Source organism: Pyrgilauda ruficollis, unplaced genomic scaffold (genome assembly GCF_017590135.1).
Source record: "Pyrgilauda ruficollis isolate IOZ18807 unplaced genomic scaffold, ASM1759013v1 scaffold87, whole genome shotgun sequence".
NCBI lineage: Eukaryota > Metazoa > Chordata > Aves > Passeriformes > Passeridae > Pyrgilauda > Pyrgilauda ruficollis.
Genome location: NW_024530710.1, coordinates 2,036,420 through 2,061,802, shown reverse-complemented (window position 1 = coordinate 2,061,802; position 25,383 = coordinate 2,036,420). Strand labels below are relative to the sequence as shown.

The 25,383-nt window shown below is 41.1% G+C and overlaps 1 protein-coding gene across 1 annotated transcript; it reads left to right on the top strand.

Annotated features, from left to right (window-relative positions):
* Positions 1-1,295: 1,295 nt before the first annotated feature.
* OC90 (otoconin 90) lies at positions 1,296-21,726 on the top strand. The gene is made up of 14 exons (XM_041488104.1): positions 1,296-1,341; positions 5,037-5,102; positions 5,317-5,376; positions 5,644-5,818; positions 8,386-8,498; positions 9,911-10,039; positions 11,504-11,545; positions 11,888-11,944; positions 15,049-15,099; positions 17,344-17,490; positions 17,846-17,935; positions 19,539-19,713; positions 20,701-20,807; positions 21,413-21,726. The coding sequence occupies exons 1-14, from the start codon at positions 1,296-1,298 to the stop codon at positions 21,724-21,726; spliced, it is 1,572 nt and encodes a 523-aa protein (XP_041344038.1).
* Positions 21,727-25,383: the final 3,657 nt, after the last annotated feature.

The following is a 25,383-nucleotide window of genomic DNA, read 5'->3' as shown; positions in this document are numbered from 1 at the left end:
CTTCTCGGTATAGATCCTTTACATGCCTGGAGCCATATTACCAGATACACTGCGGGCATAATGACTCCAAGGAATCTCATGGAGGAATTAATTAATAAATGTTGAAGTGGGTTTGATAAAGGAAGGGATCACATGGGTGAGGTCTATATCCAAGTGGGTATAAATAAGTTAGTACTGGCTTTGCTGATATTCATTTGTCTTCCATCCAGCTGCTTTGGGATAATATCCCTCAAGGTAAGTCTTTCTGGATGTTGTCTATAATAAGGGAAGCAAGAAGAAAACAATGTAGAATAAGCTATTTGTGACTTAGGAGAAATAGACAAAAAATATAGGCAAGAGATTTGGGAAAATGGACTATAAATATTTAGAGCTGTTAGATTTATAATCTCACTTCCTGATGAAATATTACAAGATTTTCTAATAGAAATGAATTCCATATTTGAGTTCAGAAAAGAAGATAATAATAAGCAGGTACATATTTGAAAAGTGAGATATATATGTGCTTGTGTGAGTGTATATATATATATATATATGTTCATTTATTTGGCTGTAAAAAGCCCTATGCCTGACTTACTTGTTCTAAATTTAAAGTAATTTGTGACTGTAATTAAAAACCAATCTATCATCTTCCATTTAATGAATACTAGTGCAACACATTTAGATGAATATTTTATACCCATTTCTTGAAGATCTCCAAATAACACCATATCTCTCATTAGGAAAAATTAGGATATATTAGATGAGTCTCAATACAGATTAGAATAAATGTTTGACTACAAGTTTTTGTGATATGAAACAAATATAATGGATTGTGGATAAACTGAATTCCATAGATGCAACATCAGAATAACTTTATTTACACAGTGTTTCACAACATCTTCATTTAAACATAAGAATTGTTTGAACATTGTATGAGATGAAGGAAGATGTGAAAACTGTTTGCAAAACAAAAGAAACTGCAAGTGCACCATTTTATTGCTACATGGCAGTTTCATAGTCTGTTGGCTCAAAGCAATACCAAAATAAATATTGTTAGTCAGACTTTTAGACAACATTGCTAAAATAAGGATATATAAGGCCCATCATTCCTGTAATATGCACATTTACTATGATAAGGGTAAAAACTGAATTTTGTCAGGCAGAAATATATCCAGGCTACAAAGGAATGATTTCCCAAGATGGTGTCTTCCCACTCCCAGATTGAAGAGATAACATTCTGTTTAATATTTTACTTAACTCACCAGGCACACCAATCTGCTGTGTGACTTTTTTCTTGTCTTTGGATTAAACAAAAAATGATTGTAATTCTGCTGGTGTCTATGTCCATGGTGGTGTACAGTGGTAAGTTGCAATGTATTTTTATGATTATTTGACATTATGTCAAAATACTATTTTAAGTATGAGCATTTAGAAACAGTCTCTTAGAAACACACCTTCACTCTGCTCAAATTTTGGTGTTCAAAACCCAAATGCACTTGAAGACATTTCTTTATGAAATACTCATAAAGTATTTTTTTCAGGACTTGTAGTGAAACAACAAAATATGTAATGGGGTTAAAAATACAGAAAAAAAAATTGCAACTTCTTTTTGCTAGCACTTCATCATTATTTAAGCCATTAGGACTCCAAATTTATAAGTTTCATATAAAGAGACTCTACTCATTAAATACATTTGTATTGTCTTAATTCTCCAAACCATTCAGTACATCCTGAAATAGAACCCATGTCCACCTAAAGCTCCTCTTTTGAATTTTAGTATGAATAGCTTTTTCTTCATATAACTCTTTATATTTTATTGTCATGAGTGAATGAACTTCTTGAGTCAGGGATGGGCAAACATCTCAAATTTCTGCAGTCTCTGAACTGGGTAGGAATGTCAGTAAGAGCTATGATGTGCAACAGAAGGACTCTCAGAATGTCTATCACCATTTTTGGTCAATCCATGGGGATATTTCTAAAGGGAAGAGAAAACTCAGGACCCCAGAATAGAAAAATTCTGCACTGACCTTCATCAACTTCACCAGTTACTTCTCCTCTGAGGGGTTGCTTGCATTGCAGTTCAGAAACCAAACAGGACTAACACAAAACATACATGCTAAAATTATGAACCTTAAGGCATCTACTATACAGAGAGAAATCAGAGAGAATATTCAGATTTTCCACTGCAGTGACAGCAAATGCTCAAATACCTGCAATACCTATTTATTTTAAAAATATGTATTTTTATATTGATACTGCACTCAAAAATATCTGGACGTTGATACATTTTTCTGACAAAACATTTGGAAAAAAAATCCCCCAAACCTTAAAATACTGTGCAACAGTGTTTAGATTCTTTACCCTTAGCTAAATGCAATCAGAACATGAATATTTAAAGTGTTACCACATTTAGGTTTGGGGAGGATTATTGATTTATCTTTCTGTGGGGTTTATTTTGCTGATCTCTGCTCTGAGACTGAAGCAAATTCTGTGCATGAAATATCATCCTTGAGAGGAATTAATGTGATTTACCATGAATAAATCAAATAGTTTGGGTTTGCTGCACCCTGACTTTTTCTGGCATAGTCGAGGTTTTTGCTTCCCAAGGATTATAAGGAGAGCATCCGTGCCCTGTATTAGGACATTTTAGTGAGCCATGGCTGAAAAAGACAACTGGAGGTGCACTGATGTTTTTTCATGGGCTTTATTTTATACAACATTTCAGAAAACTCTTGTCAGGTAGGAAAATCACAGATGCAGTCCTGAAACAATATTATATGTAACTGAACATTAAAAGAAATTCCATGGATAAGGTGCACAATGGGAAAGCCCAAGAGCTGATGTATCATAAAAGCCTCCTCAAAACGTACTGAATTTTTTAACAGGTTTTGGAGAGAGGTGAGACAAGTTGGCATCCTCAGGGTCTTCTGAGATTTAAAGGATTGATTTTTGTAGTGAAATCTTTCACTGCCTCTACAGGGAATGACATAGGACAGTATTTCCAAATACATGGTACCAAAAGATGAAAAGAGAATAATTACTCCAGAAAGTATTTTCTCCTTGTTCCTTACACCCCCAGTTTAATCAAAAGTAAGCAATCTTGTTAGAAAATATTGGTTCATTGATCTTGACTTGGTGACAATTAGAAAAGGGGTTTTTTTGTAATTAGAGGATTTGAAGAGCCAATGATTTACCAAACTGCTGAGCAGACATTCCTCTCCAGGGGAACTTCAAACATTTATGTGTTAATTGGATGTACACAGTTCAGTATGCTCAGAATAACTAATTGCAGGTGAAGAATAGGGGAGCAATCACAGCTTCCAGTACCCCTGGAATATGGTTTTGTCAATTTTCTCCTCTGACGCATTTCAACTCTACGGGATTTTCACGTTTTCCAAACATTTTGCTGAAAGGACAAAATAGTTAATGGCTCTTCATCAACACTTAGTTTGAGCCAGTGTGTCAAACCTGGCTCCAGTTGCACTTGACAGAACCTGGCCCAGGTGACGTTTGTCATTGCAGAGGAAACACAGGCTTTAAGCTAGAAAATAAGGTTAGATTTTCTTTAGCAAGCATATGTACAAATATAGCATCCAATGCTGTTTTTTTGCAAGGCATGCCATTGCATTTTGCCTGAAGCTGAAATCCTCAGGGCACTGAAGCTTTCAACAGACTTGTTCCAGTTCTGTGAAAAGACCAGCCATTATTTAGGAGACTTTTTCTGATTTGTGGAAAGAAATTTGCTCCCCTTAGTCCTGCTACAGAGAGGGACACTTTTGATGGATTACTCTTTATCTAAAAGCTTCTTGTTGTGACCAAGAATTTCAGGAAAAAGAATAACTCAAGAGGAAGCATCTCTTCCTGACTCACTCAATCCTACCTCCATATTCTGCAACTCAACTTGAGAAATTAATTGCTGGGAGGGTATGACTATTACCATGAAAATCTTGTTCACATCACAAAAGTTGTGGACATCCTGAGAAAGCATTTATATATGATCTTTAAAAAAATTCCTATTTTTCCTAATCCTTTGTTAAACACAGAGTTAAGCCTCCTATCTAAAACTCCACTACTCTGCTTTACTCTTTTACACCTATATTTATTGCAGGAAAATGTAACAGATGAGCAAGAGAACTGTCAGCTCTTTTGCAGAATTTTTTTAGAGAAAAAGGACAGCTTTCCTAATGCCAGTTATTCTGAGACATAAGTTATGTCATGAATTTAACACTATGGGTTTTTTCAATTTCAAACATATAGATTCTATATATAGATTCTATATAGCAAATACCCTTTACTTACTTTACTTTCCTTTCCTTTTAAAAAGCCAAAGTTAAAGAAATCCAAAGTAATACACTGTCTTCTGAAATCATGCAGGGGAAAAAAACAAGTGAAAAATGGGAAGGGAGAGGACAAATATTATATTTTACTCTAATTCAGGATTTGGCCAACAGAAAAAATGGAAGTGTTGAAAAGATGCCAAATCTACCATGTCATCTTCAAAAGGAAGAAAAGATAATTAACTTAAAATATGAAGAGTTATGGGAAGAGAGACAATGAGGCAATAAGCCAAGATGGACTCAGAAAAACCAAATCACTTCAAATAACCCAGATTCACATTACAGCACAGGGTTACAGAGTATTTGGGACATAGGTGGGCACTAAACCAATTTTATATAATTCTACTAATTTGTCCCAGAAAGGGCTACTGTTCAGATGGGAACAGGAAGACAAGGATTAGCTCATCCTCAGCAGCAACACCTGTTCAACAGAGACTGGGTTTTGAGCTGAGGTGGGTGTGAATTACCAGTACACACCAGTCCACACCAGTACAATTCTGGGCTTCCCAGGGTGGGGGTGGAGCTGAGCAAGTACTTCATGTCTCTGATAAATCAGCTTACCAGTGTATGAAGATATTCAAAATGCCTGCAGTGTGTCACAATTAAATATATATTGCTGGTTTATTGTGATCTTTTGGGGTTTGGTGGGGTATTTCTGGGTTTTTGGGTTTTTTTTTTACATTTAAATGTTTTTCTTCTCAAATTTATTTGCTGAGGTAGGTGGCCAAGAACGGGAGCCTCCAGCATTCCTGCCAGAGCTGCTTAACACACCTGAGAGATTCTTGAGTAAGAAAGGTTTAAGCTTTACTTTCTGCAATATTTCATGGCAGTGGGAATCCTTGTACTCCAGAAGCATCACAGGGAAGTGTGAGCAAATAGCTGGGAACTCATCTCAAAATGGTTTAACAACTGAAGCGAGACCAAGGGAAGTCTGAGGACAATTATTGTAATTTATATATTTTTTTTAAAGTAAGCATGGTTTGTTTATTTTTTCATTTAGACAATGCCACACTCTTCAATGGAGTCTTTCAAAATGTGGAAAGTGTTGCATTATTTTTTGGTACGTATCTGTTCCAGTTATCTGTACTTTAGCTCTGAATAGAAATCCTTTGGGGTTGTTTTTATACATTTACAAAGATGAAAGAGGGATTTTTGTGGATGCAGATCTCCCCAAGGGCCACTGTAACACTAAGCACTGCTGGGTGCCAAGCGCTGCCCGATGTCCCTGCCTTGTCTGGGCTCTGTGCTCCTGCAAACGTCACCCGTGTGTCACCCACACCTGCCCCACCTCCGCTCACCAGGTGTTTTATGGCTGCTCTCCTTCCAGACTGCCTGGGTTCTCACTTCACCTGGTTACAGTCCATCTTCACCAACTTCCCTGCCCTTCTCAACTTTGTGAACAAAATGAAGTGTGTTACTGGGTTTTGTCCCAGGGATTTCGAAGACTATGGCTGTTCTTGCCGGTTTGAGATGGAAGGGCTCCCCGTGGATGAAGCTGATGAGTAAGTCATATCCATGAGAGGTCCTTTTCTGCCCTGACTGGCAATAAATGCCCTCATGCTCTGATTACCCAAAGCATAACACCTGTATGAATTAATTAAAAACAGTAATATAAAGATAGATTTATCTGGGGGTAAGTAAGACCCACACCATCTGGCTCTAGTGAGAGAAAATGTAATCTCAGGCCCGGACAATCAAATAGCTGTTTAATTATATCAGCAGGAGATGTGAAAGGAGATTCAAAGAGAATCAAGATACATCCATGTCTGTGAAGAAAATGGGGTTTCCAACAATGCAATGTATTCATTCCCTCAGTGAAGACAGCAACGGCTCAGAAAGGGCTAAGCCTATAGATAGGTGGAAATTAATCCATCCACTCTGCAGCATGGGATATCTGGGAAAATGGAGATCTAACCCTGCTACTGGAAACAAGCCATGGAACTACTCTGTGAAAGGTTTTTTGAACAATTGTGATGACATCCTGAAACGGGAGCTTGAGTCAGTTCAATGGGTGGATACCCAAGAGCTGAGCACCTGGGCTTTTGCTTCACTCAGCTTCATTTTAGTGCAGAGCAGCACAAACCCAGAAACTGCAGAAACATCCATCAGCAGGTTTGTCCTGAGAATCACCCACACAGCCAGTTTGTATTTACAAATTGTTTTGCAGCCCTGGGGTGAGGTTTCCCTACCAGCAGAGAATTCCTACTGCCATGTGCAGCAAACACAGACTGATTATTGCTCTGCCACTGACAGAGAGGTGCTCTTAGTTCAAGGGTGCCTCCAAACCAGTGGCTTGCCTGTCTCTCCCAGAGACAGTTCCCACAGTGTTGCATTTTTTTTCACTGATTTTATTTCTTAGAAAATAGTTTTGCAAATCTTGGGGCTTGCCTGCGCCATTTCTGTTCCATAGAAAAGGACTCAATGCCTCACAGCAGGTGTTTAAGGCATGGGAAAGTACTAGTGCCTGTAAGAGCAACCTTTTCCCATTTCCCAGAGTAGCTCATTGTCATATCTAAATTAGGAGCCTCCACAAACTTTGTGAAAGAGAAGCAGGCCCGGAAGGCAATCCATGTCTTGCAATGACAGGGAAACAATCCCTTCTCTGCTTGCAAAGGGAAACTAAGTGAATTTTTGGATTAACTGTTGCAGTAAATGTTGATGTAATCATGAATCTCTAAACAAACAAGAAGTGCAGAGTTTGTGTTAGGCTTCTTATGCACTTAGAGGAGCTTTTAGGTGCTAACACCTCACTAGACCTCAGGGAGAGTCAAGAGAGCGTTGAGACATCAGCAGTTAGGTGTTCAAAACCCTGCTCCAGATGGAGCTCACAGATTTCAGCCTCATTCCTGCAACAAGGCACAGTAGAATTTGTGCAGAGGAGCCATCAGGCCTTTCTGCCAAATGCTGTTTGCCTTCACTTTTTTTAGATACATTCCTTGGACTCCTTCTTTGGTTGTGAAGACAAGCAAAATATTGTGATAATTATTTATTAATACAGTCAATGATTTAATATGAAATTCTTTCTAAATATAGGAGGTGAAGGAGTGCATGTGTAGCACGTGTAGAAGGGCTCCCTAGAAGGGAGCCTGGCAAGGAGCAGGTGTCAGCCTTCCTGGCAGCAGATGCTGGGTCTGAGTGTTCCTGTTGTCCTTGTCTTCAGCATTGTCCAGGACAAATGCTACTCAATAACAGAGCTGTGTTTTGAGTCCATTTCTCTGAAATGAGGGTATTTCAATCTGAATCTGACAGCAAGACTGTTTAATCTATGTAACAATTTTACCTGGGGTAAGTGATGACTGTTTTCCTTGGTGTTTCATTTAGAGCTGGTGTCAGTGCACAGAGATGTTGTGGAGATGATTTATCTGTATAAACAGCTGAAGAGAGGAGAGGATTGAAGAAGAGCTTGTTGGTTTAATTGACTTTTTATTCCTACTCAAGCTAAAGTGGCCCTGTAGGCAATTTGAGTTTGGCAGGACAGCAGGAGTGCAGGAAAACACAAGGTTTCTGACATATAGTGGCAGGAGAAAACTGTTTTACTCCAGTGTGAGAAAAATATTTCATGGCCCTTTCTTATAACTAAATGGTGCATTTCAATTGTGATTGCTGCATAGAAGTACAAGAAATAGAGGATAAAACTGCATGTATTTATATAGTCCCAGTGAGACACAGGAATTCACATTGCAGAGCCATTAACCCTCCATGAGTGCCAGGTTCAGTTTAGTTCTCCAAATCTGCAGTGAGGAAGGTTGGGACAGGACTGGACCCAAGATCTCTGGGGCTGACTTGTGAGACTTTACTTGTCAGTGAGCTGACAGTGCTGAGGGGAGGTATTTGTGCACTGGTAGTGGATTTCTTATATGAAGTGCCTGTAAAGTCCTTGCAAGGGCCCAGGAACCACAGCAGGACCGAAACGTTTGGTCACCCACAGCAGACAGACCCGCTCCCACCATGGAGTTTTGCATGCCATGGTTATCCTGCCACTCTGACTCAGGGAAAGGCAGCACTCTGCCTTTCCTTTGTCTGGGGATCCAACTGAATGGTTTGACCTCTCTGTTGTTTCCTCTTCAAGATGCTGCTTTCAGCACCGCAAATGCTACGAGGAAGCGCTGGAGATGGAGTGCACGTGGGACCCATCACAGATTTCTGCAGATGTCAGCTGCTCTGCTAAAAACCTGACCTGTGGTGAGATTGACCTGTCAAAAGAGCTTGACACTGGAGCCTCACGAGAAGTTCTTTCTGGTCTACCTACCAAAAGTCATAGACAAATTCATCAGAAACCACCTCCACTTCCCAGAGCTGCTCCAACAGGCAGCCTCTTCCTGGGGTTTCCCTTACTTTACAAGATCACTAAGCATTGCTTGAGATGTCTCCACACATCAGAAAAGCAGCAGATGCTGAGGAGAGACCTGAAAAACTATCTTCTGAGGCATCAAGGCCTGATTTTTCTGCACTTTGAGGGATCAAATTCATTGTTCAGAGGGTCACACACACTCCTCAGCTACAGCACTATCACCAGTGAGGGCAGAGATCATGTGTTATAGCAGGAGCTATTCCATGCAGTGCTGGTACAGGCCTGACAAGAGTGCAGTGGGGTTCTTTAATGCCTAATAACTTGTAATATAATTTTTCATCAAGTTTTGGCTCTCAGAAAAGACTATATGCTAGAACATGGTTTGAAGATACCAGCAAAGAACAGCAGAATCCCCAAACTAATACCCTTACATCCTATTTAAGCAACAATCTGATCCAACTTCCATTTCTTATTTCAAATTAAAACCATTTTTGTTATTTAAGCCAATCTCTAATTGTCCAAGTGCATTTAAGCATTAATAATGCTTTTTAAGCTCTTTCTGTATAGTCCCCATGACAAATCCAAAATAGAAGCTATGAAAAGTCAATGTTTCTTTAAACTCTGAAAGGTAGGAAATTTTGAAGAGAGAAAATAGTATTTCATGGGGAACTGTTTCATATCCTTTGTGTTAGGAGGAAATTTTTAACTTTGAGGGCAGTGAGGCACTGGCACAAGTTGCCCAGAGAAGTTGTGGATGTTTCATCCCTGGAAGTGTTCAAGGCCAGGCTGGTTGGGACATTGGGCAACCTGTGCTAGTGGAAGGTGTCCCTGCCATGGCAAGGGGGGAGTGACATGAGGTTTAACACACCTTCCAATCCAAGCTGTTCTAAGGTTCTCTGATCCTTTATAAGGAGCAAATCACACATCCATGAAAGGCTTGGATTGTGGATTGTGACTTCTTGGAGTTAGGAGGAATATTTTAATGAAGTCTGTGAAATGTTAAATGCAGTATCAGCTGGATTAAGTTTTCCATGGAAAAACTAGAGCCTTGCTCTGTAGTCCTCAATGCTCTGCAGACACAAGCAAAGAGACAATCATTTATTGACAGCCATGCCAGTCTGCATCAACTGGTGTTTAAAACAAGAGTTGGACTATGAAACTTGTCCATGTTTTGCATGGAGAAGCGCAGTATAAATAGGTTTGGACTAACAAAATACAGACACAAACCTTACAGGGAGGAAAAAGCAGAAGATGGAAAAGACTTTTCAATAGTGCCTTGTTTGGATTTTTGTTTTATTTCCAGAGTCTGTGGATCCCTGTGAACAGTTCCTCTGCACCTGTGACAAAGATGCCATTGAATGCTTTGTGAATGCACAGATCAACTCCTCCTTGAACGGGCTGGATGTCTCCTCCTGCCCATCTCCAGTTACAGGTAATAACAGGGATCTGACCGAGTGCCCCTCCTGCCAGATTTTCTGCTGGCACCAAATGTGACCCAACGAGAATGAAGCAGGAGCTGGGTGCTTTCCTGCCATAAATCTGGTCTCTGTTTCATGTGTCCTGTCCATTTACTGCCACTTGGGTGAATACCAGGAGAGAAGGTGGTGGCAGACTGATTGCTGTCCTGGAGCAGGGCCAGGAGAGGCTTCTGAGATGGGAAGGGGCTGCAGCCCATGAGGAAAGAGGAGAAGGTTTGGGGGAGATCTTTCTGCAGTTCTCAGTACCGAGTGGAGTGTGGAGAGAAGATGCTGCCAGACTCTTCCTGGAGGTGCACAGGGTGCAAGGAACACCACTGCAACAGGGAAATTCCAGTTAGATGTGAAGGAATTTTTTTCTTCAGGAAGCTTCTGCCACCTGGAATGAATGAGTGATACTTATGATGATGTCACTAGCAGGAAATGCTGAAAATATTGCTAACCCAAATCTTCCCTTAAACAATTCAAAAACTGACTGGGAAAGCAAAAACAGGCTTGCTCTGGTCAGTTACTTGGCTTCTATTCTGGAAGGAAAACCCCTGCTAAGGAGGAAGGTGAGGTTTATCCCCGTGGTCACACACTGATCTGTGCTCTGTAGCTGAAATCACAGCCCTGCAAGAACAAATGCCAGCTCCGTGGGAGCAAGCCTGGATTAAAGACTTCATTCATATGGATTGCAATCCGAGCATGGCAGGGGCAGGAGCTCTGGGTCCCCAAGCTGAGGGAGATGTGAAAAAGCAGCACTGGCTTTTCTAATACTTTGGGTCACAGTCACGACCTCCAGTGCTAAGGACAGACAGACAGACACACCTGTGTCACACCCTGGATGTGTGCACACCCTCCTGAATGCATCAAGGGAGAAGAAAATGCCCCAGGAAGGTTTGCATCAAAGCCAGGTTGTTGTCTTTTTTTAAGACAGCAATCCTTCCCTGGGATCAGATATCTCTGATATACAGTATGGTAGATCCAACACACTAAAAATAAAGAGGAAATTGATCTTTGCTAACAGGAAAATCATGCTGATTTTTATCACTGCTGATAAAGAGATTCCATTTTAGTTCACTGGATGCCTCTGCTAATTTTAGGTGACTGATTATATTTCTTGATGAGGGGAAAAAAAAAAGCAACATTGAATGAAACATTTTCACTCAATGTCCACTCATGTTATAATCCTTCTGTGTAGCTGTTCTCTTCAGTTCTGACTTTGGGAGAAAAAATAAAAAATAACCCTATCTGATGAATCCATAGGCAAAGGATTTTGGTAGGTTCTTTATTACAGAGAAAAAAATTGTGTGAAATGGGCATGTATTTGACTAAATCTTTAACAGGAATACATTCAATGGACTCCTGATTTGTGCTATTCAGATCAAACAGTGAAAAAATCACCTGCTCACACTTTATGAGAGACCTTTCTCTTTCAGAAACAACCAGTAAGAGAGAGCTGACAACACGACACATGGAGGGTAGGTCACCTCTGTAATTGTTTGTCTGGAATGTATCAAATTGAGACCGACTTATACTCAGAAAAATAAGCTGAAGAAATAGAAATTTAAAGAATGCTGACTGCCAGCTGATTCCTCTTGTTGAGGTTAATCTTTGGGATTATTTTTTGTTATTATACTGCATGTAGCTCATGAGAATTTAGTATCAGCAGGATATAAATACTAAAGCAGTATTTTAATACTGCTGCTGTAATCATAATAATATTTAGAAATAAGTTCCTTTTCGATGACTCTGATCATGTTATTCCAGGATACAGTCTAGGGATCACCCTAAGCCACAAGTAAATTTGTTTTTTTTTCCAGAATTGGTTCATCAAGGGGTTGATGGAACACCAGCTGCGACTGCATCTGTGGAAGAAGGTTTGCAGCTTAGAGTGACAAAAGCCCTGCTTGCAGCTCCCAAAAGCTGAGAGAATATTTGCTTTCTTTCTGCCCTTCTAAAACTAGATGTAATGTTTTGGTGATGCAGCTCCCAAAAGCTCAGAGAATATTTGCTTTCTTTCTGCCCTTCTAAAAGGACTTATGTAAAACTAGATGTAATGTTTTGGTGGTGGAGTTCAAGATTGAATGGGAAGGTGCAATTTTTCAATTTGTGCATGTAATGTGTTTAACCAGTGTCTACAGTGAGTTTCCCAAGGGCTACAACAAAACCTGTTTTCATCAAAACATCCTTTTTCCCCTGGGAAAACAGGCTGGGGCAGGTGAGCTGTTTGGCAGAGATGGCCCAGCCACTGGACCCACAGCCAACTGCATGTTTCTTGTCTTTAAAAGATATTGAATTAATTAAGATCAAGCAGCAGCATGAGGAACTTCTGAGCATGTTTTGTGCCAATGAGCCACCAGTTTTTAGTTTATTTATTTGTACCAATGAAATCCAGGCTGAAACCTCCTCACTCTGGCGCCTCCTTGGTGAGTCTCTAAACCACAAGGCCAAGTGGTTCTCATGACAGTCTTTTTTTATTGCTGCACTCAATGGTTGTGTTATGAGGAGTGGGTACTTGCAAAACCTCACTGCTGCAGTGAGAATCTGTTCTCTCGCCTGCATGGTGAGCACTGCCACACCAGAGGCCAGGGACAGAACACCCACAGCCCTTGGGGGACACCTTGTAAGAGAGGACCAAGATATGAAGAAGAGAGGGAGACCAGTCTTGGACTCTTACCCAGTTTAGCTGCTGCACTCTTGTTTTGTGGCTCCATCACAAGCAAAGCCACTGCTGTTAAGGGAGAAGTGGCATCAGAGCTGTTTGGAAAATGGACTGGCAGTGCTGGAGCACAGCTGCCCCAACTGGAGCCAGAGTGAGCCCAGGTGGCCCAGGAGGCCAATGGCATCTTAGCCTGTGCCAGCAGTGCTGTGACCAGCAGGACCAGGGCAGGGATCACCCCTCAGCATCATGAGGCTGCACCTCGAGTGCCGTGCTCAGTTCTGGGCTCCTCACTTTAAAAAGGACATTGAGGTGCTGGGGTGTGTCCAGTGAAGGGCAGCAAGGCTTGTGAGAAGACTATAGAAAATTTCTTATGAGGAGCGGCTGAGGCAGATGGGTTTGTTTAGTCTTGAGAAGAGCAGGCTCAGGGGAACCTCACTGCTCTCTACAACCACCTGACAGGAGGGTGTGGTGAGGTGGGCATTGGTCTCTTCTACTGTGCCTGCAGGGAAACAATCAGAGGAAATGTCCTTAAGATGAGACAGGGGAGATTCAGATGAGATATTAATGAGAATTTTTTCACTGTTCAGGTGCTCAGACTTTGGAATAGGCTGCCCAGGGTGATGGTGGAGTCACCACCCCTGGAGGTGTTTAAGAGGCACCTGGATTTGGTGCTGGGCAATGTGGTTTGGTGGTTCAGGGGTCACAGGGGCAGGGCTGGGCTGACAGCTGGGCTGGGGGATCTGAAGGTCTCTTCCTCTCCTGATGATTCCATGATTCCCTGTTCATAGACCCCATATCTGCCAAGCACAGAACCAAGATACACTGGATATGAGCAACCAGGCCACGGCTTAACCCAGAAAATCACAGAGTGGTTTGTGTTGGAAGGAGCCTTAAAGATCATATTCCAAGTCCCCTGCTGTGGGCTAGACCAGCTTGCACAAGACCAGCTTGCACAGGGAGAGGTGGAAAGTTGGATTTTTTTCAGAACCTAAGAACTTGATTTCAAGCTTCAGTGTGTTCCTCTGTGTGTGCCATTGCCCTAAGTGTGAGTCTGGAATAATGAAAACCACATAGAAATTTTTTTGTTTTTTTTTTTTTTTTTTTAAAAACAATGTTTCTGACATTTAAAGGTTTGTGGGTTTCTTTGTTTTTAATATTTTTAAATAGCAGCACATGCACAAGTGTAAGTACCTGAAAAGGCTTTATGCTGAGTGTAAGTGCTGGCTGTTCCTTCATACCTCTCCTGTATTATCAAAGTAGTTCTTTACAATATTTTGCATTCTTGCCTAGCAGCAGCTCCCGTGTTAGTTCATGTTTTTCTGTCTGCTTCTGGGACACTTTGTAATAGAAAACAGAACTCCTGAAGGAATGAGAGCACCTGTATTTGCACTTCTGAAGCAATCTTTTACTTCCTGAAAAAACAACTTCTCCTGCTTCCTATTGAGGCTCAGTCCATCATAAGGTTCCAAGCATTATCAACGAACAAAAACCTGTATTAGGAATTTTACAAAGCTGAAAACAATATAGATAACGTTTCTAATCAGTCTTTGAAGGCAACATTTGGAGAACCACTTACTTTTTAACCAGTTGTCTTCCTGTTTAAACTCAAAGAATCTTCATGGAAGTTTCTTTGAGTTTAAACAGGAAGCTTCATTAAACCAAAGCTAAGTATCACTGAGAAATTCATTCAGAGGCAAACAAGTTATTCTTCACCTCACAACATTCTAACAACACAGAAAAAAAAAGGTGGAGATGATTTTTTAGATCATTTGATAGCTATTTTTATAATTTATCAAAAGGCAGCTGACAAATGAAAATAATTTTATCAGGTAAAGATAATTTTATCAGGTAAAGAAAACAAGTTAGAGTCTTGTTTAGAGTTAGAGGTCAGAGAAGTATTTGGACTTATGGCTGCCCATCCATACCTGACTCTCAGTGCAGGCAAACACAAGATGTTCACAAGGAACCCAGCATCCTTCTGTGCACAACACTGGGATGCCAGACCTAACCCTGTTTAGTCTATTTGTCTGTCAAATGGACTTAATATTGAATTTCCCAATTCAGCCATATTTACACTTCTTTCATAGAATCATAGATTCCTGTGTTAGTGCTATGTACATTATTTGCCTGCAATGAGATTAATTTATGAGTATCACTTTGTCTGTAACCATCAATACACCACTGAGAAAAATAGGCAAGTGTCTCTCCATGATATGTCTGTATCTTCCTATTTTCAGAAGAAGCTCTTCTCAGCAGCCTGACTGTTCATAACTGTGCTGGCAATGTGTTTCCTGAGTTTATATTTTCTATTTTCTACAGTGGTTTCTTTTGAGCCCCGTGACAGAGTCTTGGCAACTTCCAAAGCCAGAGGTAAGAGTCATTAAACGTTGTTGACAAATTTGGCACTCTTGACTACAGGTGAAGATGGATTTTCATTTATGAAGCTCTGTGGCGTCACAGTCAAAAATCTTCAGCACAGGATTTCTGGATAATATTTCTTCTGCTGACTTGCACATCCTTCAGCAAAACACTTTGCTTCTCCTAATTACCATCTTAATAAATCCAGGCCCTTTGGTTTAAATTTATAATGCTTTAAGTCAAAGTAATTTCAGAAATGCATGGCAGAAATTCAGCTGGCAGGTCACTACCATGATGTCTCTGGTTTTTGTAGTTACCTCAAGGGACCACAGAGGCACAGCTCCTGCTCCCCGCATCCTCTCAATTAAAGGTCAGTGACCCTCAGTTTTCCTCTTTCTTTGACTGACACAGCAATTCTTCATCTAAAAGCATCACAGTTAAAACTTTGCATGGTAGCAGCAGGGCTGCCAGAGAATCAGATTTAGATCAGGGGCAGATAGCAGATACACAAACAATAAAACCTGGCTGAGAAGCATTAGCTGCTCCTTGCCTCCAGTCACTCATTTGCACTCCTCATCCAGGTCTTTCTGAAAGCCTCTTCACATAAGGTTTAATGATATAATCGTTGTTTCTGTAAATTACGTTCACAGCATTTGCTGCCAGAAGGGTTTATTTTGATTTTGCCTCCTCCTTTATTACAGATAATTTCATGGAACTCTCTCCCAGTCTAAAACCTGTTCCAGCTTTCGCAGGTGTCTGTGCTTTGAGCACAGCCTCACCAGTAGGCACAGCTGGAAATGGAGCACCGTGGTAGATCTGGAAGTTTCCTCTGGCCCCTTTTGTGTAGAAAGGATTATCCAGGCAGGCTGAAATCCACCAGAAAAATGTCAGAGAAAACTGCTGCATATGGAGAGTAGAAAGCAGTCATTTTTTGTCTCTGATTACACTGTCTGAACAATATCCCTGTCTCCCACCCCAATGAATTCAGCATTGCTGTACTAAGCACTGGTTAAAATCACTAAATGCTCTCCTGCATTAACTTGAATGTACCAGAAAATCTGTGTATTGTGTTGCAGGTCTGCATGGCTCCCAGGAGATTATTTGTGATATCTATTCTTAGCTAAGTGTAGAATTTCCCAAACTCTGGTTTTATCTTTTACATCCAGCAGGAATCACTTTCATTTCAACATTCCACTCCCAAAGAAAGTAGCATAAAATGTGCACCTTGCTGAGATTTCAAAACCAGTGTGTGACTATTGATCCCATTCTGCCACCTTTCATGGGCTTTGCTGTGTTCTTAGCAGTACTTTAATTTCTTTTAATCTGTTCTCTTATCCTGTGACAGGTTATTTTCAACACATACTAAAACCAGAACATCAGAGGGACAAGCTTAATGAATTTGAGTTTAGTCCAATCAATAAATTCAGCCAAAGAATTCAAAAGGAAATCTTTAAAAATATGAAAATACATGCCCATTAGTATTTAAAATATATTTATTTTGTGAAATGCCACATTGTTCACATTGACATTTAGAAAAGAAAATGAAACCATTTGATAAGTGTTTTCATTCACAAATTAGTTTACATAAAAAAGGTTTAAAAAGTAAGAATATTTTAAGTACCTCCAAATTCAACAAAACTTTCCTGATCTACAATAAAGTGTCAGATAATCTAAAAACAAATACCAAATTAATTTTTAGGATAAAGAATCTCCTGAAAAGAATTATTTTTCAACTTATTTTTCCCTCAATATTTCCTTGTGGTTACAACCCAGTAAACCCTTCAATCACCCAGCTCTGCATCAATCAAATAATTTCCTTCTTTCACTGATGTTTCTCTCAGTTATAGAGACTTCAGGTGAACAGACACTTTTAAGGCAATTTAATCAGCAAATGACATCTCACCTGTACTTTATTTCTCAGTACAACTGACTAAGCAGCAAACATCATGATCTTCAGCACCTGCAAAGCTCTTTGTCTCAGTACATAGAGAATTAAAAAAAAACCCCAAACAATCAGCAGTTAAATTGATCATAGTTAACCACAGTCCTTTCTTCTGAAAGGCAAGAGATGTGCATAAATGACCAGTGTGGATACTCTGCTTTTCCAGTTTTCCTCTTAGATACTCCTTCTCTATAACCATCAATTCACACTCGTTCTGCCTGAGGATATTACTCTCAGCTATCTAAAATTAAAATCTGTTATGCTGTTTATTTTCTGTTTCTTTTTCTGCTTTCTTTTTTCTGCTTATTCAGAAGAAGATGGATTTATGGAAGCTTTGGTCTCAGTGGAAGAGATAACCACCTCCCCAGCCTCATTCCCAGGAGACAGTAACTCAATGCAAGTCAAAATTGTCCCCACCAACAAAAGTCCTGCAGGCACAACTGCAAGGACAAAAGGAAAAGGCAAGTGAAAACTGAATTACACCTTTTCTAATTTAGAGCACTCCCCTATTCCTGTTTATGGCTATCTGAGGAGTCAGCATTTTTCATGGATATGTAGAATGAAGCTATTTTGTTATTTAAATCTGGAGGTTGCATCCAACAGAGGATCAATAGCACTGACTGCCCTGGAAAGGGCAGCTCACTGCCACCTGACCAGGAAAGCTTAACTAACCACTAATAAACAGCCTCCCACTAAGAATGAACAAATTTTAGAAGACTGCAGCTGATAATAGTTTAGAATATGCATTTTTGGACAGTCCTGAAAGAGGAGATATTTGACCTTCACAAGTCTAATCTATGCATTTGTCTTCTCCAGAGACAAGCCCTGCAAGGGGTGGCCTGAGCACAGCTTCCTCTGGCATAGCTCTGGACCTGGGACTGTCTGAGAGAAGACCTGCAGGAAAAGGTAAATAAAGGGCTTTTTCCCCATTACATCTGATGAAATACTCAGCAACCTCTGTATTAAAAGCAGGTATGTATTACATATAAATATTATAGTTACTTTAAACCAGTTAGATAAGCACTCATGTACTGGTATTTAGAAGAACAGGAGGTGGAGATATCTGGAAAAGCTTCCATCACTTTAACCTCTTCTGCCAGTACGCTGTCAGTAACACTTATAAAAACTACTAATTATTAGCTTGTAAGGATTTTTTTTTCATTTAGTGCAGTATCTAAAATGAGCTCAGGGAATGATTCTCCCTGCTTTTGTTTGTTGGAAGTAATTTAATCACACATTTAGGTTACTTTGTTTTATAAGCAGCAGCAGCAGCAATAGGAATTTTTCTGCTCTTCATTCTGACCTTTTGCCACAGTCTTGCCAGTCAGACTTTTTCTCACCATTTCTGATTCTGTTCCAATTCCTGCTCAGGGATCCCAGAGATCCTAAGACACTTCAGACCTGTCATGGCTATACATCTACACTCATCCCATCCGTCCATCTGTCTTTTTAGGCTTCCCAATGGAGAGAAGCATCCCTGGAACTGGAAAAGAGCAGAAGAATCAACCCCACCTTTCACCAAACTGGAAAATACCATTTTAAAATACCAGCTTTTAGAGGGCACAGACCAATTTCCTGAACCTGTGGTTTATCCTGGGAATTAACATGAATTAATCAAGACCCAAGAAGGCACATGGGCAGAATTTCCTGTTGGAAACAGTAATCCAGGATTGACCCTGACAGGAGCAGGGAATCAGTCTAGAGCTGCAGAGGGGAAGATGGGATAACTTGTGGGAGAAGGGAGGATGCAGAGGGAACAGAAGCCCTCCCTCCCTCCCTCCTTCTCCTGCATCAGCCTCTTACATTCTTCCCCCAGCAAAGTCCCAGAACAGGCCCCTTTGATGCCTTTTTCCTGATATGGAACACTGTGTTTTTTTTCAAATCTGAGGAATAATTCCCGTAATATCAGTTCTTCCTGAGTAGAGGGAACCACAGAGACATTAGGAATGGCATTTGGTGATGCCAAACCCTCAGCAGCACTATAGCCATTACAACAGATCACTCCTGCATTTGGTCTAGGGACACTACAGCTCAAATTGGACTATATTTCAAATGAGAACAAAAAAAAATATTGTTTCCTTCAGCAAAACATGGTCATTGTCCAGCTGTCACTGTGGAAGCACAAGAAGTTAGGACTGTATTTTCCAAATCACCAAGACAGAAACCACTGAATACTCAGCTGAGTTTGAATATTCCAAATGAAAAATTTACCTTTGAAAGATTACAAAGGACTGCTAAGTATTGCTAAGTATTCTCACTGCAGTCCAATTTGACTTGTATGGTCTATCTTCATAGGAATCTCTCTTCCCTTTAAATTACCTTGCCCTTTTGCTGTCTTGCTCAGTCAGCAGTACTCTAAGAGCCATAATTCTTGGACTGAAGCAGTAATTTAGAGACAGTAAAACATTGTCCTGCAAAGTTTTGATAGCTCTGGAAACACTCCTATCTTCACAAGAGAGCCCCCAAGCAGTGAAAACGTGATGTGACAAATAACAACTTTGCTTTGTAGTGTGCGAGCGACTGACCTTTCTGCAGGAGAGAGGACGTGGAAGAATGGAGAGGGAGCTGCCCCAGCTTGGAGAAATGCTGTTCTGCTTAACTGAGCGGTGCCCAGAGGAATTTGAGTCTTATGGCTGCTATTGTGGCCAAGAGGGAAGAGGCGAACCCGCCGATGCACTGGACAGGTGTGGGCTCCTCTGTATGAGCCATTAACTGCGGGCGTTACTTGGTGCCCATGGACCAAGGAAGATCACTACATCATTTTCTGGGCATTCTATAGCTTTGCAGCAGCAGTCAAGTCACATTCTGGGGGAAAAAATCCACTTAAATACATACAACACAAAATACTCTAATGTGACTAAACCACATTCTATTGTTGTGCCAATATTTTGGAGAGGACTTACTAACTGCAAATTAGAAAGGAGAACCATGGGGGGTAAGCCATGGAGAATGAGGAGTACATCAAAGGGATGAGGATAAGGGTCACTTGGCTAAGAGGTGGCCTGGAAAGTGACTTTTGAAGAGAAGAATTAACATCCAGGGCACACTGTCCTCCAGAAGGGAGCAGAGCTGGAGCAAAGTTCTGCCAGAGCTGCAGCCAGGAGCCAGCAGGGCTGATGATGAGGGGCAATGCAGAGAACACCACAAATAAAAACACCTCTGGGAGTTTTTATTTATAGCTAAAAATCTCCTCCTCTGGAGAAGTTCATAACAGCTGGGGCACATCAGGTCCAAGTAGAGCACACACCTTTTTCCTGCACTCACACACAAACAAGACAGCACAGGCATGAAAACTTGGATTAGATGATGGCATGATCTGGGTGTCATGATGCAGTTTTCAGATTTCCAGCCAGGATTTGAACACTGGAAGATACTTCTCATCACAAACTAGGTCATGGTTACAATTGTAATTGTGCCTTAAAATTAAAAAACACCTCTGTTAAACACATGACATGAAAAGAATGAGGAAGAGGAGAGTGAGAGTAGGAACAAAAATAGGAGGTAGGAACAACTTAGGTTGATTTTTGTCCTTCATATAAAAAAAATTCCAGGGTATGAAAACCAAAATTTTTTAGTTTTAATGGGCATTGAAAATAAAGACAGACAAATAATTGTGAGAGTTATGGGATTCAGGAAGAGTATTTTCCATTTACTTCTACTGTTTATTTTAGATGCTGCTTCTCTCATCACTGCTGTATGGAGCAAGTTAAGAAGCTTGGATGTCATGCAGAAAGAAATTTGAGATCTGAAGTTGTATGTTTTGATCACACACCAAAATGTAAGCTTGTTTGAGAGGAAATACTCATGTCCTGATGACAGTGTATCAACATGATAGACTGAGTGACACTATGACAGAGCTGCTAGAGCTGAGTATGGAGACAGAAATTACAGAGCTTACAAAAAATTAGCAATGTTTACTGTAAACTTGAACTTTTTTCCTAGTTGAGACAAAGGTTATTACACTGTGACACTATGACAGAGCTGCTAGAGCTGAGTATGGAGACAGAAATATTTAGCTTATAAAAAATTAGCAATGTTTACTATAAACTTGAACTTTTTTCCTAGTTGAAACAAAGGTTATTACACAGCTGTGTATGTGACCAGGTCAGGCTGAGAAAATTATATTCAGACATTTTATAATTATGGTCAGAAGTCAGCTATTTGTGTCTTTACATTCACAAATTCAACTAAAGCCAGCAGAACCTTCCACAGCCCAGCACCTTGGCGTCAGGCTTTTGTTTAGGTAATTAATGGTGACTTTGGAGACTAAAATTCATGGCAGATTTGAAAATTTTATTTTCAAAAGCTCATCAACCCGTGGCAAATTATTCATGAAGTAAGTTCAACAGCTTTCAAACATGAATTGTGAAACTTCTCTTTCAGGCATTGGCTGGAGCATGTGTGAGAAGCTCCTCTGCGCCTGCGACGCGGCCGCGGCCGAGTGCATGGCTTCTGCCTTCTTCAACCAGAGCCTGAAGCTGCCCCACGGGCAGGGCTGCCGACAGGAGAAGCTCTCCTGCCCAGGGGCTCCTGCTGAAAGGCCTCCCACAGGCACACAAACAGGAACAGGGGCTTCCAGCTCCCAGGAGAGCAGTGAGGAGGAAGGAGCCCTGCGGGGCGGATTGCGAAGAGCCAAGAGAGGGACGCGGCATCCCATGGGGAACTCCAGAGCTGGGGGACAACACCAGGGCAGATAGCCCTGGGGGCAGATAACCCTGGGGGCACATAACCCTGGGGGCAGATAGCCCTGGGGGCAGATAGCCTGGGGGCAGATAGCCCTGGGGGCACATAACCCTGGGGGCGCATAACCCTGGGGGCAGATAGCCACCCACCTCCTGCTTGGGAAGGGGCAGGACAGCAGCCAGGCACTGAGTGCCTGCCCTCCTTATCCTCTACACGCTGCCTCACACTCTCCAGCACACAAATGACATAATCGTAGACTAGGATTAGGTGTTAGGCTGTATTAACGCCTTACTGTGGGGAGGTCAGCACTATGGAGCATCTGTCTAGGTCAGATATTACCTTAAATAATTATTGGACAGTGTTCTGTATTATTTCACTTGATTTTTTATATAAAAACTGTTATGATCAGACTGACTTTTGTTAACTGTGCACTTGGTTCAGACTGGATCTTGCTGATGGTGGCCAAGTATTCCAGATTTTTAATTAAAACCTGCAACTACTCCAAATCCCTCTGCAGACATTTTTCCTTTACTGAGCTTAGCAGGAAACACCCAGAAGCAAAGCCAAAGTAATTACATGAAAGTTCCTTTGTTCATTCCTGTCTATAGCGGTGTGTGACTCCCTTCTGAAGGCAACAGAAGGTCCAAAATGCTGGACAGAGCCTCCTCTTAGGGAAGCCTCTCCCCTCCCTGAGGCCCAAGTTAAGGACATGAGCAGGAAACTTCCCAGTCTGGTACAGCCCTTGGACTGTTACTCGTTATTGCTCTTCCATGCTGGGGGTGATGAGTCACAGTGTGCAGTCCAAGGGTGATCAAAAGAGACTTCAGCATCTTGGAATGGCTGATCAGGAAATGTGGATCATTTTTTCTCTTAGTCTTGCAGGAACAGACAGACTTAGTCTATCAATACCTGGCTCCATGGCTGGGTCACAGCCAGAATTCGGGTTTTTTTGGTAACAGGATGATCAGTACAACACCAGACCTGTTTGTGTCAGATGGGATTCATATTTCTCACATGGGCAAGAGGGTCTTTGCTCATGAGCTATCTGGGCTGACTGACAGGCTTTAAAACAGACTTGAAGGGAGAGAGGTGTAATATCAGGCCATGACAAACCTCTAAACATCCCTTCCAACCCAACCCATTCTGTGATTCTATGACTCACCAACACTTCCTAGAACAAAAAATGATGCTACAAACTTCCCAGTGATTCATTCAGCTGCTCTGAAAGGTCTGGATTTCTTCTCCATCCTCTTGTTCTACAGGGCTGAACTGTGTCACCAAAGTATTCCTACAGACCAATAACTATAGCATGTATCCCTAATATCCAATAACTACAGCATGTACCCTCATGCTGGGTGCAGAGATGCTGCCTGTGTTCTTCCAGATCCTGGTGCTGTTCACTAAACCCCAGCATGTGATCCTGTGTGAACTGAACAGTGTGAGAAGAGCAGGTGAAAATGCCTGTGAATGCTCTTGGATGAGCAGTTTATATTGGATAAACTTCTGGCTGGTGATACGCCCCCTTCAGTTTTTCCTACATTAAAAGTGCAAAGGATTACTACAGTGCAAAAACACCCCAAACAAATAAAACCCTAAACAAACAAACACACAAAAACCCAAACATTACCACCCCCCCATCAAAGCACAAACAAACAAACAAATCCCACCACACAAACTCCCAAAATAAACCCTGAAGGTATTTAGTCACATGAATCCCTCTGGATCCCAGTGGCTACATCTTCAGCCCTAGTGAAAAAGCCAACAGAACAAAAAGACTTTCTTTAAGGAAGGCAGAGGTCAAATAAGTGACGTGAGAAATTCTATTTGCAGACAAGATTTTAATTAACTCCCCCTTTATGCTGTTCAGAAAGAGGACACCTCAGAACTGAAGCAAAATGCTAAAACTGCAAAATGCCCATTTTTTTTCTTATGCTGAGGATGAGCTCTGCATTACACTGCAGCTTTTATTATAGGGATGAAAAAATATTTTACATTTCACAGAATTTATAAATAAGTATTGCAATGAGAAAGTGAGACAAATGATGAGCTGAAATGTGATAAACTGGCCTGTAAGCAGGTGAATGAATTGCACTGCAGAGTAACAATAACATCAGTTCATCTCTTTGACAAGAGCGGTGCTGCTGCTCTGAACACTGCATCTTAAAATAAACTCCCATTCCTTTCTGCTAATTATTACTACCTTCATGGTTATGCAAACATTCACTCAACCATGCTGAATTTTCTGACTGCAGAGATAGGGATGGATCATTTAGTCAATCAGGTAGAAGAGAAATAACAAAATAAGTATGTTTTTGTTCAGGCAGTGTTGTCATTAATTCCTTTAGGCTTTTTTCCCCAGTAACTATTTCAGGAAGAGTTTAACACCCAAGTTGTGTCCTAATTCCTACCACATGAATTGTGATGATAAAATGAAGTCTTAAATAATCTAGTCATGATTAGCTACATTTATTCATAATCAGAGATCAGTACTAAAATAATTTTAAAATAACACGCAGATCAAAATGAAATATTTAGCATAACTTTTTTCTTTCTTCTCTCATTGTCATAGTCACTTTACACCATATTTTTCATAGATTTGTAGCACAGCTGGCCAAAACCTATCTGTTTCCCAAAAGCAAACAACTAATTTATTAACTACTAATTACAAATATTTCCTACTTCAATATTTTAACTTTTTAATCACTGAATTCTTTGCCTGTCCCATGGGCACCGACACCTTTCATTAGACCAAATGAAAAAGCTCAAAAGCTTTTTCAAGCTCAAAGCCCCTTCCAACCTGGGGTCTCAAAACCCTTTCCAACCTGGCCATGAACACTTCCAGGGATGTGGCATCCACAGCTTCTGTGGGCAGCCTGTGCCAGGGCCTCACCACCCTCACAGGAAAGAATTTCTTCCTGATATCTAATCTAAACCTACTCTTTCAATTTGGAGTCATTCTTTCTTGTCTTACCACTGCATGCCCTTCCCAAAGTCCCTCTTCAGCTCTCCTGAATCCCCTTTAGGTAATTCAAAGTGCTATAAAGTCTTCCCAGAGCCAGGGGAAATAATGTTCCTCCAGGATGAACAGCCCCAACTCCTTCTGTCTCCACAGCAGAGATGCTCCAGCCCCTTGATCAACTTTGTGACCTCCTCTGGACAAGTCAACTTCTTGTTCTGGGGGCTCCAGAGCAGGATGCAGGACCTCAGGGGGGGTCTCCCAAGGGCAGAGTAGAGGGGGACAATCCCCTCCCTTGCCCTGCTGCCCATGGGGCACTGGGTGCAGCCCAGGACACCTTTGGTTTCTGGGCTGCCAGAGCACATTGCTGGGACATGTTGAGCTTCTCACCCACCAACACCCCCAAGTCCTCCCCAGGGCTGCTCTCAATCCATTTCTCCCAGACTGTGTTTGTGCTTGGGGTTACCCTGATCCCAGGGGCAGGACCTTGCACTTGGCCTTGTTGAACCTCACAGGATTCTCACAGCCCCACCTCTCAAGCCTGTCCAGGTTTAATAGTAAATAAATGTAGTAGTTTAATAAAAATGCAATGCTGTAATATCTGCAAAAAACAAATGGGTGTGCAAACTGAGGGGTATTTTAAGTGCTACAAAATTAGTAATTAATATATAAATTGTGAGCAGTAAAAATTAACTGACACCTTAGAAAAGATTAA